The following is a 15,681-nucleotide window of genomic DNA, read 5'->3' as shown; positions in this document are numbered from 1 at the left end:
TCCCTCTTTAAGGGTGAAGCCTATTTTTGAGATCGGTTGTTTGCAAGTTAAAGCAATTTTTGTTTGCTAGAAAATTACTTAGAACCCCCAAACATTATATATTTTTTGCAGACACCCCAGAGAATAAAATGGCGGTCGTTGCAATACTTTAAGTCACACCCGTATTTGCGCAGCGGTCTTACAAGCACAATTTTTTGGGGAAAAAAAATACACGTTTTTATAATTAAAAAATAAGACAACAGTAAAGTTAGCCCAATTTTTTTTTTATATTGTGAAAGATGATGTTACGCTGATTACCAACCATGATATCCAACATGCAACGCTTCAAAGTTGCGCCCGCTCGTGAAATGGCGAAAAACTTTGACCCTTAAAAATCTCCATAGGGGACATTTGCTTCTGCTCTCAAGCTCAGCAGGATGGGGCACTTTAAATTTTTATTTATTTTTTTCTTATTCATTTTACTTTTTATTTTTACACTGTCCATTTAAAAAAAAAAAAAAAAAAAGTGTCACTTTTATTCCTATTGTAAGGAATGTAAACATCCCTTGCAATAGAAAAAAAATGCATCACAGGACCTCTTTAATGTGAGATCTGGTGTCAAAAAGACCTCAGATCTCACATTTATACTTGAATCCAATAAAAAAAAAAAAAAAAATCCTCTTTAAGATCATAGTTACATAGTTAGTCAGGTTGAAAAAAGACACAAGTCCTTCTAGTTCAACCATAAAAAAATTAATAAATAAATAAATAAATAATATCATAAAATCCCATATACCCAATCCTATACCCACAGTTGATCCAGAGGAAGGAGAAAAACCCCAGCAGAGCCATGATCCACTTTGCTACAGCAGGGGAAAATATTCTTTCCTGATCCCCAGAGAGGTAACCGGATTTTCCCCGGATCAACTTTCCCTATAAATGTCAGTAACCAGTTATATTACGTACACTTAGGAAATAATCCAGGCCTTTCTTAAAGCAATCCACTGAGCTGGCCAGAACCACCTCTGCAGGGAGTCTATTCCACATTTTCACAGCTCTTACTGTGAAGAAACCTTTCCGTATTTGGGGATGAAATCTCTTTTCTCTAGATGTAAAGAGTGTCCTCTGTGCTGACCTTAAAGTGAATAACTCAACACCAAGTTCACTATATGGACCCCTTATATATTTGTATGTGTTGATCGTATTCACCCCTTAATCTCCTCTTCTCCAGAAAAAAATAAATTCAGTTCCTCTAATCTTTCCTCATAGCTGAGCTCCTCCATGCCTCTTATCAGTTTGGTTGCTCTTCCCTGCACTCTCTCCAGTTCCCTGATATCCTTTTTGAGAACTGGTGCCCAAAACTGAACTGCATATTATTCCAGATGAGGTCTTACTAATGATTTGTACCATTGGGCGGAAGTAATGTTTGACGATGCTTCCGACCCTCCAATGGTATGGAGCCAAGCGGGGGGCTCCTCTTTCCCTCATTGGACTCTTGCTTTTAGACCTGAAGATTACATAAACCCCCCAAACAATATATATTTTCTGAAAGCAGATATCCTAGACACTAAAAGAGTGGTATTTTTCGATTTTCACAAAGGTCTAGGAAACACAAACTTTCAGTAACAAACACGCTAAAGTGAATTTTAGAGGTAAACAAATTAAATAAACCCGCACATTTTAGGTAAAATATAAAAGACAAGGTTACATCGAGTCAATAGATACTCAACTGGTCAAGCCTTCAATTTGCGTGCGCGTGTGAAATGGACGACAAACTTTAGTACCCTGTATTTTCTATAGGCGACACTTGGAACGCCCCCTATAGGTCATCGATTTAGTGTTATGAAGGAGGTCTTGTACTAGAATTTTTTCTCTCACTGATGTTTAACATGTGTATCTCAATCAACGTTTTCACATGTAGGCGCCCCTGACACATGTGTTCATGTTTGTATGTGTGTATATAGGAGGAGTTTGGGAGCCGCAAAAAAAAAAAAATTATAGGGGGCGTGGGTGAAACTTTTTTTTTTTTTGCAAGAATTTTTTTTTTTTGCAAGGATTTTTTTTTTTTTGCAAGAATTTTTCTTTTTTGCAAGAATTTTTTTTTTTTGCAAGAATTTTTTTTTTGCTTACATTTTTTTTTCTCATCACATGGGGGGCATAAAGCCCCCTATGTGATGTTTAGGTGGCAGAGTCTCTTTAATGAGACATGCAGGGTCTAACACTACCTCCACCCCCCCCCACCCCCAGACTGACAGTCATCTGGAATATGCAGTTCAGTTTTGGGCTCCAGTTCTCAAAAAAGATATCAGGAACTGGAGAAAGTGCAGAGAAGAGCAACCAAACTGATAAGAGGTATGGAGGAGCTCAGCTATGAGGGAAGATTAGAGGAACTGAATTTATTCTCTCTTGAGAAGAGGAGATTAGGCTCACAATCAAAACCACAAGCAAATCCGCTCACATGTGTTCTGTGAAATGCCCAGAGCTTAATATGAGCAGTCAGCCGCTCGTAGCGAATTCCTATCCTCACACCGCATCCAGTGTGTTACACACAGACACATTGATAAAGTCACATGACATGTGACGCAACGCGTCGGGGGAGGAGCCAGCGACGACATCCGATGTGTCTTGAGAGTCTGTGCACTATAGTAGAAAGTTTTATATATATTTCACTATGGCCTCTGTGACATATTGTGGGGAAGTTAGGGGTTCAGCAGCTGGCTGAAGAACCGGGGCAAGGGAGGTTGCAGGCCCAACAGTGGACAATGGCTCAGTGGTTAAGAACCAACGTTTTACATTCTAACTGTCATGTACAGTGAGCCATTCTTTCCTGTTGCTAGTAAAAAAAAAAACGCAGACTATGATTTTCCAGTAAGCACAATTTTTCCATTTCTTTTAGCCTTTTTTGAATATTTTTGGTATCCTGGCATTTAAATTGATAAACGCTCATTCAAATTTTTGAACAAATCTTTTTGAAAATGTGAAATATAACACATTGTGATAAATGTCTGAGTATTTATTTTAAATTTTTTTTTTCATATTTATCCATGAACATAATTAAAATCGTATTTACATATTCCTAATTTATGTGGCCCTTCAGCGGAGGGGGGGGGGGGGGAGGGGGGGGCATCATTGAGGCGTCAAGGAGGATAAGAGGTCTGCACAGGACCGGGATGAGTTATTAGCCGACTTGGCATGCACATAATCTTTAATGCATGTGACATTTCCCAAGTAACACATTCATTATAGACTCGTTTATCAATGTAATACTTGATTTCGGATAAATTATCCCTTACTACATCACTGCTGCGATAAATTTGCTTCTGGTTATTTTTATATCGCCTCGCGCACTTGTTTAGTGCGGCACAGTTCGCAGGGAATGTATATAGCATAAAAAAAAAAAAAAGATCAATACTTAGATGCTAATGGAAACATGGTGAGATAGAACCTTTGCCCTGAGCTGAGATGTGATGTGAGAGATAAATGATACAACTGGATTCCATGTAAGTAAATGTACAACAACAGCAAAGATAGGAGGAAATCAATGGCGGGGGGCACACGATGGGGACCGTACAAAGCATGGCGGGTGAGCAAAAGGGGTGAGAAACTCTGTTTATAAAGGTGCTTTCAGACAGATTGCATTCGGCAAAACATGGGGCAATACAACGTCCCCAATTTAACTCAACGATGTATTTATTAACCACTTGCCGACCGTTTTATAGCAATTTTACTGCTACAGGGTGGCAGTAGGGTTGCCACTATTTCTTCAATTCAAACCCCAACAGTTTAGCGGCGCACGGAAATTTTTTTTTTTTTTTTATAGTATAAACTATTCATATATTTTGTAATTAACATTTCTAATCCTATGTAGTTAATCACAAGAGTCCTCCTTTACATCAGAGTCCACAGAGTTCCCCTTTTACATCAGAGTCCGCAGAGTTCCCCTTTTACATCTGAATCCGCAGAGTTCCCCTTTTACATCTGAATCCGCAGAGTTCCCCTTTTACATCTGAATCTGTAGATTTCCCCTTTACATCTGAATCCGCAGAGTTCCCCTTTTACATCTGAATCTGTAGATTTCCCCTTTTATATCTGAATCCGCAGAGTTCCCCTTTTACATCTGAATCCGCAGAGTTCCCCTTTTACATCTGAATCCGCAGAGTTCCCCTTTTACATCTGAATCTGTAGATTTCCCCTTTTATATCTGAATCCGCAGAGTTCCCCTTTTACATCTGAATCCGCAGAGTTCCCCTTTTACATCTGAATCCGCAGAGTTCCCCTTTTACATCTGAATCTGTAGATTTCCCCTTTTATATCTGAATCCGCAGAGTTCCCCTTTTACATCTGAATCTGTAGATTTCCCCTTTTACATCTGAATCTGCAGAGTTCCCCTTTTACATCTGAATCCGCAGAGTTCCCCTTTTACATCTGAATCTGCAGAGTTCCCCTTTTACATCTGAATCTGCAGAGTTCCCCTTTTACATCTGAATCCGCAGAGTTCCCCTTTTACATCTGAATCTGCAGAGTTCCCCTTTTACATCTTAATCTGCAGAGTTCCCCTTTTACATCTGAATCCGCAGCGTTCCCCTTCACATCTGAATCCGCAGAGTTCCCCTTCACATCTGAATCCGCAGAGTTCCCTTTTACATCTGAATCTGTAGAATTCCCCTTTTACATCTGAATCCACAGAGTTCCCCTTTTACATCTGAATCTGCAGAGTTCCCCTTTTACATCTGAATCTGCAGAGTTCCCATTTTACATCTGAATCTGCAGAGTTCCCCTTTTACATCTTAATCTGCAGAGTTCCCCTTTTACATCTGAATCCGCAGAGTTCCCCTTTTACATCTGAATCTGCAGAGTTCCCCTTTTAAATCTGAATCTGCAGAGTTCCCCTTTTACATCTTAATCTGCAGAGTTCCCCTTTTACATCTGAATCTGCAGAGTTCCCCTTTTACATCTGAATCTGCAGAGTTCCCATTTTACATCTGAATCTGCAGAGTTCCCCTTTTACATCTTAATCTGCAGAGTTCCCCTTTTACATCTGAATCTGCAGAGTTCCCCTTTTACATCTTAATCTGCAGAGTTCCCCTTTTACATCTGAATCTGTAGATTTCCCCTTTACATCTGAATCCGCAGAGTTCCCCTTTTACATCTGAATCTGCAGAGTTCCCCTTTTACATCTTAATCTGCAGAGTTCCCCTTTTACATCTTAATCTGCAGAGTTCCCCTTTTACATCTGAATCTGCAGAGTTCCCCTTTTACATCTTAATCTGCAGAGTTCCCCTTTTACATCTGAATCTGCAGAGTTCCCTTTTACATCTGAATCTGCAGAGTTCCCTTTTACATCTGAATCTGCAGAGTTCCCCTTTTACATCTGAATCTGTAGATTTCCCCTTTTACATCTGAATCTGCAGAGTTCCCCTTTTACATCTTAATCTGCAGAGTTCCCCTTTTACATCTGAATCTGCAGAGTTCCCCTTTTACATCTGAATCTGCAGAGTTCCCCTTTTAAATCTGAATCTGCAGAGTTCCCCTTTTACATCTTAATCTGCAGAGTTCCCCTTTTACATCTGAATCCGCAGAGTTCCCCTTCACATCTGAATCCGCAGAGTTCCCCTTCACATCTGAATCCGCAGAGTTCCCTTTTACATCTGAATCTGTAGAATTCCCCTTTTACATCTGAATCCACAGAGTTCCCCTTTTACATCTGAATCCACAGAGTTCCCCTTTACATCTGAATCCGTAGAGTTCCCCTTTTACATCTGAATCCACGGAGTTCCCCTTTACATCTGAATCTGCAGAGTTCCCCCTTGACATCTGAATCCGCAGAGTCCCCCTTTTACATATAAATATGCAGAGTTCCCCTTTTACTTCTCAATCCACAGAGTTCCCATACACTGTAAGGGGGGATTCTTTAGACTCTGATGTAAGGGAGAACTCTGGGGACTCTAACATAAGGGATGATCTGGGGACCCTGACTTAAGGGGGAACACTGAGAACTCTGATGTATGGAGAGGACTCTGATGTAAGGGGGAACTCTGTGGCCACTGGTGTAAAGGGGAACTCTGACAGGGATAGATAGTGAGTTTACTCAGCCCTTGGCACCTCTCATCCAGATGTAGCTGAGGCTGCTGGACTTCCCTTTTCTGAGGCACAGCACCGGATATTGGAGTGTGGGCACACACAGAGGGGTAGGGGTGGGAGGAAGAGGAGCAGATCGAACCCTCTCTCCTCTGTATGTGCGGGGAACTGTTAGGCCCCTTTCACACTGGGGCTGGAGCGGCGTCGGCGGTAAAGCGGCGCTATTTTAGCACAGCTATACCGTCGTTTTTAAGAAGGGTTAAAATGGCCTGCAAAATGCCGCTGCATCGGCGCTTTGCCGGCGGTATGTCCCATTGATTTCAATGGGTAGGAACGGTTTAGGAGTGGTCAATACACCGCTCCTTCACCGCTCCAAAGATGCGGCTAGCAGGACTTTTTTCACCGTCCTGCTAGCGCACCGCTCCAGGCTTTCACACTGGAGTGAAAGGGGCCAGATTTTTTCAGGCTCTATACAGGCGCTATTTTTAGCACTGTAGCACCTGAAAAACGCCCCAGTGTGAAAGGGGTATTAGTGCCGACTTTGGGCAGTGTGAAATAGAGTATAACAGACACTCTCACTTTAGACAACTGCAGCCAGCAACCCTGCTGGGAGGCCAAAGTCCAGTCTGAATAATGTGTCCGGGTCTCAGGCAGTCTGAAACCCGGACACAAGATTCCAAACCCGAACTGTCTGGGTTAATCCCGGACAGGTGGCTACCCTGATCCCTGCCTGGCTCCTAATTTACATGCAGGGTGCAGGGCTGATGGATTCCAATTGTTTTTTTGTTTTTTTTAAAGCACCTGATTAGAGTCTGAGGTTCTTATTGGCTTCAAAAAAGGGTGGGCTCGGAGCGTAGAGCATTAACGCCCCCCCGAGCCCACCCAGCATAGCTCCCAACTGTCCCTGATTTCGAGGGACTGTCCCTGATTTGGAGCAATGTCCCACTGTCCCTCATTTCTCCTCATTTGTCCCTCATTTTGGTCTGATCTATATAGCTGTATATAAAATGCACTTTTTATCTTTCAAAAAGTGTTTTCCAGCGCTAAACCTTTCATCTGATTTCCAAATTGCTGCATTTTTACATTTCAAAAGCCAATATAAAGGAATAGTAGTATTTAAAAAAGCACTTGTGGGTTTTTTGTACAATTCTCCTTTAAGGGGGCGTGGTAAGGGGTGTGTCCTATGCCTGCATACTTTTGCTGATAGGTGTCCCTCATTCCCATCTCAGAATGTTGGGAGGTGTGTCCACCCAGTTGTGTAACATTAGCGAATTAATAGTCGCGATTGGCTTCCCTTATTCTCCTCTCTTGGCCAATCAGGAAGCAGTTCCTGCTACCCGATTGGCCAGGGATTCTTAGGACTCCATGGCCAATCGTGTCTCAGAAACACTTCCTGGAGATTCAACGGTCCGGCTCTTCATTCCCCCTGACTCCAAAGGTAAGGCCCTGATCACTGCTGCGTGTGGGGGGGTCGGGCAAGCCTATCCATGTTGCATGGGTGTTGGGGGGTCAATCGCCCCAAACCCATCCGTCTCACATGGGTGGTGGGGGGTCAATTGCTACAAGCGCGTCCGTCTCGCATGGGTGGTGGGGGGCGGTTGTCGATCATTGCATTCCCATCCATCTAGTGTGGGTGGCAGGGGATTCCATCACCTCATTCACCTCTGTCATCGGGGGGGGGGGGGGGGGGGGGGTGGTTTGGTGTTATTTTGCCCCCCCCCCATATATTAAGGCCCCCTAGTGCATATAGTACATATATTAGAAGTTCGGTGAAGTGAAAATACAATATTTTGTTCACCCGCCATTTAATCGTGCTAGTTGGTTAATTTGGAGGCCGAGGTGTTGGGGGGGGGGGGGGGGGGATATCTCTGCTTGTGGGAAGAGGAACAATTCATATCTACGTTGTCTTTTCTGCTGCAGCAGACTAATCAATTCCAGGCTGGATCCACGCCTGAGAAGTCCCCCGTGTTTTTTAGCCTAGCGCTAGCAAATTTCAGAGACACTCCCTCCGTCTAGTGCTGACAAAATAACTCTTCATTCAAATGCAGACTGCAGAAGGGAAAAAAAAATCGCCTCTTCCTCCATGTAGGCGAAAATGAATCAGAATACGATCAGAATACGATCAGAATGCGTTCAGAATACGATCAGAATGCGATCAGAATATGATCAGAATACGATCAGAATGTGATCAGAATACGATCAGAATACGATCAGAATGCGTTCAGAATACGATCAGAATGCGATCAGAATGTGATCAGAATGCGATCAGAATACGATCAGAATGCGTTCAGAATACGATCAGAATGCGATCAGAATATGATCAGAATACGATCAGAATACGATCAGAATATGATCAGAATACGATCAGAATGCGATCAGAATATGATCAGAATATGATCAGAATACGATCAGAATATGATCAGAATACGATCAGAATATGATCAGAATACGATCAGAATGCGATCAGAATATGATCAGAATGCGATCAGAATACGATCAGAATATGATCAGAATACGATCAGAATGCGATCAGAATATGATCAGAATATGATCAGAATACGATCAGAATATGATCAGAATACGATCAGAATATGATCAGAATACGATCAGAATGCGATCAGAATATGATCAGAATGCGATCAGAATACGATCAGAATATGATCAGAATACGATCAGAATGCGATCAGAATATGATCAGAATATGATCAGAATACGATCAGAATATGATCAGAATACGATCAGAATACGATCAGAATGCGATCAGAATATGATCAGAATGCGATCAGAATACGATCAGAATATGATCAGAATACGATCAGAATGCGATCAGAATATGATCAGAATGCGATCAGAATACGATCAGAATATGATCAGAATACGATCAGAATGCGATCAGAATATGATCAGAATATGATCAGAATACGATCAGAATATGATCAGAATACGATCAGAATGCGATCAGAATACGATCAGAATATGATCAGAATACGATCAGAATGCGATCAGAATACGATCAGAATATGATCAGAATACGATCAGAATGCGATCAGAATATGATCAGAATGCGATCAGAATACGATCAGAATATGATCAGAATACGATCAGAATGCGATCAGAATATGATCAGAATATGATCAGAATACGATCAGAATATGATCAGAATACGATCAGAATATGATCAGAATACGATCAGAATGCGATCAGAATATGATCAGAATACGATCAGAATACGATCAGAATACGATGACACTTCACCGGCGATCCCCGACCACTGACCAGGCTTTGCTGGTCTCTCTAGGAAAACACACTTAAAGCTGAACACAAGCTAAATACTAATCATGAGCTTCTTTACCTGCCAAAGGATTAATTTTTTTAATTTTTGATTTGTTTGGGGCTTCTATCACACTGCGCAGCCAGGTCTTGGACCTCCCTTTAACACTGCGTGAGTTACAGGATCTACCACAGCCTGCAAATGGACAATGAGGAACCAGGGGCACACTGAGGAGGTCAACTCTCTTCTCCTGCTAGCGTGTTCATACTGTTAGACTGAAAGCAGTGTGCAAAGCAGTATAACACTAACCCACTCAGTAACCCTAATGCTAACCCTCCCAGTAACCTTAACACTAACCATCCCAGTAAACCTAATGCTAACCTTTCCAATAAACCTAACGCTTACAGTACCCTCCCAGTGACTCTAACACTAACCCTCCCAGTAACCCGAATGCTAACCCTCCCAGTAACCCTAACACTAACCATCCCTCTAATCCTAACACTAACATTCCCAGTAACCCTAACGCTAACCCTCCCAGTAACCCTAACCTTAACCCTCCCAGTAACCCTAACGCTAACCCTCCCAGTAACCCTAACCTTAACCCTCCCAGTAACCCTAACGCTAACCCTCCCAGTAACCCTAACCTTAACCCTCCCAGTAACCCTAAGGCTCGGTTCACACAGGGGGCGATGCGAGGCGACACGACTTGCCTCGCCGCAACCTCAGCGGCGACTTGCAAATGACTTCTGTATAGAAGTCAATGCAAGTCGCCCCGAGGTCACCCAAAAGTAGTACAGGAACCTTTTTTCTGAGTCGGAGCGACTCGAGTCGCTCCTCTTAGAACGGTTCCATTGTACAGAACGGGGGCGACTTGTCAGGTCGCGGCAAGTCGTGTCGCCTCGCATCGCCCCCTGTGTGAACCGGCCCTAACATTAACCATCCCAGTAACCCTAACATTAACCCTCCCAGTAACCCTAATGCTAACCCACCCAGTAGCCCTAACACTAACCATCCCACTTAACCTAATGCTAATCTTCCCAATAAACCTAACGCTTACCCTCCCAGTGACTCTAAGACTAACCCACCCAGTAACCCGAATGCTAACCCTCCCAGTAACCCTAACACTAACCCTCCCTCTAATCCTAACACTAACCCTCCTAGTAACCCTAACATTAACCTTCCCAGTAAACCTAATATTAACCCTCCCAGTAACCCTAGCACTAACCCTCCCAGTAACCCTAATGCTAACCCTCCCAGTAACCCTAACACTAACCCTCCCAGTAACCCTAATGCTAACCCTCCCAGTAACCCTAACGCTAACCCTTCCAGTAACCATAACATTAACCCTCCCAGTAACCCTAACGCTAACCCTTCCAGTAACCCTAACGCTAACACTTCCAGTAACCCTCACCTTAACCCTCCCAGTAACTCTAACCTTAACCCTCCCAGTAACCCTAACGCTAACCCTTCCAGTAACCATAACATTAACCCTCCCAGTAACCCTAATGCTAACCCACCCAGTAACCCTAACACTAACCATCCCACTTAACCTAATGCTAATCTTCCCAATAAACCTAACGCTTACCCTCTCAGTAACTCTAAGACTAACCCACCCAGTAACCCGAATGCTAACCCTCCCAGTAACCCTAACACTAACCCTCCCTCTAATCCTAACACTAACCCTCCTAGTAACCCTAACATTAACCTTCCCAGTAAACCTAATATTAACCCTCCCAGTAACCCTAGCACTAACCCTCCCAGTAACCCTAATGCTAACCCTCCCAGTAACCCTAACACTAACCCTCCCAGTAACCCTAATGCTAACCCTCCCAGTAACCCTAACGCTATCCCTTCCAGTAACCATAACATTAACCCTCCCAGTAACCCTAACGCTAACCCTTCCAGTAACCCTAACGCTAACACTTCCAGTAACCCTAACGCTAACCCTCCCAGTAACCCCCACCTTAACCCTCCCAGTAACTCTAACCTTAACCCTCCCAGTAACCCTAACGCTAACCCTTCCAGTAACCATAACATTAACCCTCCCAGTAACCCTAATGCTATCCCTCCCAGCAACCCTAACACCAACCCTCCCAGTAACCCTAATGCTAACCCTCCCAGTAACCCTAACACTAACCCTCCCAGTAACCCTAATGCTAACCCTCCCAGTAACCCTAACGCTAACCCTTCCAGTAACCATAACATTAACCCTCCCAGTAACCCTAACGCTAACCCTACCAGCAACCCTAATGCTAACCCTTCCAGTAACCCTAACCTTAACCCTCCCAGTAACCCTAACCTTAACCCTCCCAGTAACCCTCACATTAACCCTCCCAGTAATCCTAATGCTAATCCTCCCAGTAACCTTAACATTAACCCTCCAAGTAACACTAATGCTAACCCTCCCAGTAACCCTAACACCAACCCTCCCAGTAACCCTCACCTTAACCCTCCCAGTAACCCTAACATTAACCCTCCCAGTAATCCTAATGCTAATCCTCCCAGTAACCCTAACATTAACCCTCCCAGTAACCCTAATGCTAACCCTCCCAGTACCCTAACACTAACCCTCCCAGTAACCCTAACGCTAACCCTCCCAGTAAACCTAACACTAACCCTTCCACTAACCCTAACATTAACCCTCCCAGCAACCCCAATGCTAACCCTCCCAGCAACCCCAATGCTAACCCTTCCAGTAACCCTAACGCTAACCCTCCCAGTAACCCTCACCTTAACCCTCCCAGTAACCCTAACGCTAACCCTCCCAGTAACCCTAACCTTAACCCTCCCAGTAACCCTAATGCTAACCCTCCCAGTAACCCTAACATTAACCCTCCCAGTAACCCTAATGCCGCGTACACACAGGCGGACTGTATGGCGTACTTAGTCCGTCGAAACACATTTCAGCGGACAGTCCGCTCGTGTGTGGGCTTCAGCGGACTTTTTCAGCGTGCAGTCTGGCGTACTAAGTATTTCGGATTTTTCGAAATTCTGTCCGTCATACTTTGGTTTCAGCGGACAATCTGCTCGTCAGTATGCTAGTTCGACGGACTAAGAATGGCACATGCTCAGAAAGGATTTACACGGTGGAAGGGTGCTTTGCTGTGTATTGGACTTCCTATTTCTAGTCCCGTCGTACGTGCTGTACACGTCATCGCGCAAGCTTTCGACGGACTGTTTGTGCATCCGTGTGTGGTCAAGTCCGTTCAGTCGAAAGTACGACGGACTGTCCGTCGGATTGTATGACCGACTAAGTACGCCATACAGTCCGCCCGTGTGTACGCGGCTTTACTCTAACCCTCCCAGCAACCCTAACGCTAACCCTTCCAGTAACCCTAACGCTAACCCTCCCAGTAACCCTAACATTAACCTGCCCAGTAACCCTAACCTTAACCCTCCCAGTAATCCTAATGCTAACCCTCCCAGTACCCTAACACTAACCCTCCCAGTAACCCTAACACCAACCCCCCAGTAACCCTAACCTTAACCCTCCCAGTAACCCTAACATTAACCCTCCCAGTAATCCTAATGCTAACCCTCCCAGTACCCTAACACCAACCCTCCCAGTAACCCTAACCTTAACCCTCCCAGTAACCCTAACATTAACCCTCCCCGTAACCCTAATGCTAACCCTCCCAGTAACCCTAACACTAACCCTTCTAGTAACCCTAACGCTAACCCTCCCAGTAACCCTCACCTTAACCCTTCCAGTAACCCTAACATTAACCCTTACAGTAACCCTAATGCTAACCCTCCCAGTTACCCTAACATTAACCCTTCCAGTAACCCTAATGCTAACCCTCCCAGCAACCCTAATGCTAACCCTACCAGTAACCCTACCGCTATCCCTCCCAGTAACCCTAACATTAACCTTCCCAGTAACCCTAACCTTAACCCTCCCAGTAACCCTAACATTAACCCTCCCAGTAACCCTAATGCTAACCCTCCCAGCAACCCTAATGCTAATCCTTCCAGTAACCCTAACGCTAACCCTCCCAGTAACCCTAACCTTAATCCTCCCAGTAACCCTGAGGCCGCGTACACACGCAGGGACTGTTCGCTCAACTTTGTCCGTCAAACAGTTTCAGCGGACAGTCCGCTCAAAATTAGCATGGACGGACTTGGCCACACACGACGAACGAACAGTCCGCTGAAACCGTGCGCGATGACGTGAACGGCACGTACGACGGGACTAGAAAACGACGTCCTATACACTGCAATGCAAACTTCGGCGTGTAAATCCTTTCTGAGCATGCGCGGAACTTAGTTTGACGAACAAGCCTACACACGAGGGGACTGTTCGCTGAAACAAAGTTTCAGCGGACAGTTTTTCGGAATTTCCGAAAAACTTTGTTCAGCAGACTGTCCGCTGAAACTGTCCGCTGAAAGCCCACACACGAGCGGACTGTCCGCCGAAACACTGTTCAGCGGACAAAGTTGAGCGAACAGTCCCCGCGTGTGTACGCGGCCTAATGCTAACCCTCACAGTAACCCTAATATTAACCCTCCCAGTAACCCTAATGCTAACCCTCCCAGTAACCCTAACATTAACCCTCCCAGTAACCCTAATGCTAACCCTCACAGTAACCCTAACACCATCCCTCCCAGTAACCCTAACCTTAATCCTCCCAGTAACCCTAACCTTAATCCTCCCAGTAACCCTAACCTTATCCCTCCCAGTAACCCTAACATTAACCCTCCCAGTAACCCTAATACTAATGGCGCGTACACATGACCGGACTTTGACGGACTAGGTCGGATGGTCTTCTCGACGGACTTTCGGCGGATTTCCACCGGACTTTCCCAACTAACTGACTTGGCCACACATGAACAGACTAAGTCTGTTCGAAAGTCTGTTTGTTTTGAACGTGATGACGTAGGACGGGACTAAAAAAAGAAGTTCAATAGTAAGTAGCCAATAGCTGCCCTTGCGTCGTATTTGGTCCGTCTGACCAGCACACAGATGAACAGTTTTTCCGATAGGAATTGAGTCCATCGGACAGTTTTGAAACATGTTCTATTTCCAGGTCCATCGGATTTTTTAAACTAAAAACAATCGGATTAGCCCACACACGATCGGATTGTTTGACAGACTGATTCCATCGGATCTAGTGTGCCGGAAAATCCGAACGTGTGTACGCGGCATTACCCTCCCTGTACTTCTAACAGTAATCCTCTTGTAATACTTACACTGACCCTCCCTGTAACCCTAACACCTATCCTCCCTGCAACCCTAACACCTATCCTCCCTGCAACCCTAATACTAACCATCCCTGTAACCCTAAAACTAACCATCCATGTAACCCCCAGTAACCCCCAATAACCCTTACACTGACCCTCCCTGTGATCCTAACTAAACTTCCCTGTAAGCCTAACAGTAATCCCCCCATAACACTTACACTGACCCTCTCTGTGACCCTAACACTAACCCTCCTTGTAACCCTAACATTAGTCCTCCCTGTGACCCTAACGCTAACCTTCCCTGTAAGCCTAACAGTAATCATCCAATAACACTTACACCAACCCTCCCTGTAATCCTAACAATAATCCCCCTGTAACCCGTACACTGACCTTCCCTTTGACTCTAACACTAACCCTCCCTGAAACCCTAACACTACCCCCTGTAATTATAACAATAATCCTCCCATAGCCCTTAACACTGACCCTCCCTGTAACCCTAACACCAACCCTCCCTGTAACAATAACACTGGCTCTCCATGTGACCCTAACATTAATCCTCCTGTAGCTCTTACACTGACCATTCCTGTAACCCTAACACTAACCGTCCCTGTACCCCTTATACTGACTCTCCGTGTGACCCTAACACTAACCCTCACTATAATTCTAACACTAATCCTTCCGTAGCCCTTATACTAACTCTTCCTGTAACCCTAACCCTAACACTCCTTGTAACACTTACACTTACCCTTCCTGTGACCCTAACACTAACCCATCCTGTAATTCTAACGATAATCCTTCCGCAGCCCTTATGCTGACCCTTCCGGTAACCCTAACCCTAACACTCCTTGTAACACTTACACTTACCCTTCTAGTGACCCTAACACTAACCCTCCCTGTAATTCTAACAATAATCCACTCCTAGTCCTTATACTGACCCTTCCTGTAACCCTAACACTAATCCTCCTTGTTAACTTTACACTGACTCTCCATGTAACCCTAACACCAACCCTCCCTGTAACCATGATACTAACCCTCCCTGTAATCCCAACCCTAACCTTCCTGTAACCCTAAGGCTGCTTTCACACTGGGGCGGTATTCAGGCGTTACAGCGCTAAAAATAGCGCCTGTGTAACGCCTGAAAAAAACCGGCCCCTTTAACTCCAGTGTGAAAG

General features: G+C 44.6%; 1 protein-coding gene across 1 annotated transcript in view; it reads left to right on the top strand.

The window, feature by feature from the left end:
- The window catches only part of LOC143956609 (uncharacterized), a 104,742-nt gene that overhangs the window by 78,507 nt on the left and 10,554 nt on the right, over positions 1 to 15,681 (top strand). The window contains exons 2-3 of the mRNA XM_077466821.1: positions 9,736 to 10,001; positions 11,075 to 11,736. Coding sequence (XP_077322947.1) covers positions 9,736 to 10,001; positions 11,075 to 11,736 — 928 coding nt within the window. The remainder of the gene's footprint in view (positions 1 to 9,735; positions 10,002 to 11,074; positions 11,737 to 15,681) is intronic.

Source organism: Lithobates pipiens, unplaced genomic scaffold, assembly GCF_037356315.1.
Source record: "Lithobates pipiens isolate NorthernLeopardFrog02 unplaced genomic scaffold, aLitPip1_a1.2 Scaffold_37, whole genome shotgun sequence".
NCBI classification, from domain to species: Eukaryota; Metazoa; Chordata; class Amphibia; order Anura; family Ranidae; genus Lithobates; species Lithobates pipiens.
The sequence above is the reverse complement of the archived record's forward strand: the minus strand, read 5'-3'. Positions and strand labels throughout refer to the sequence as shown.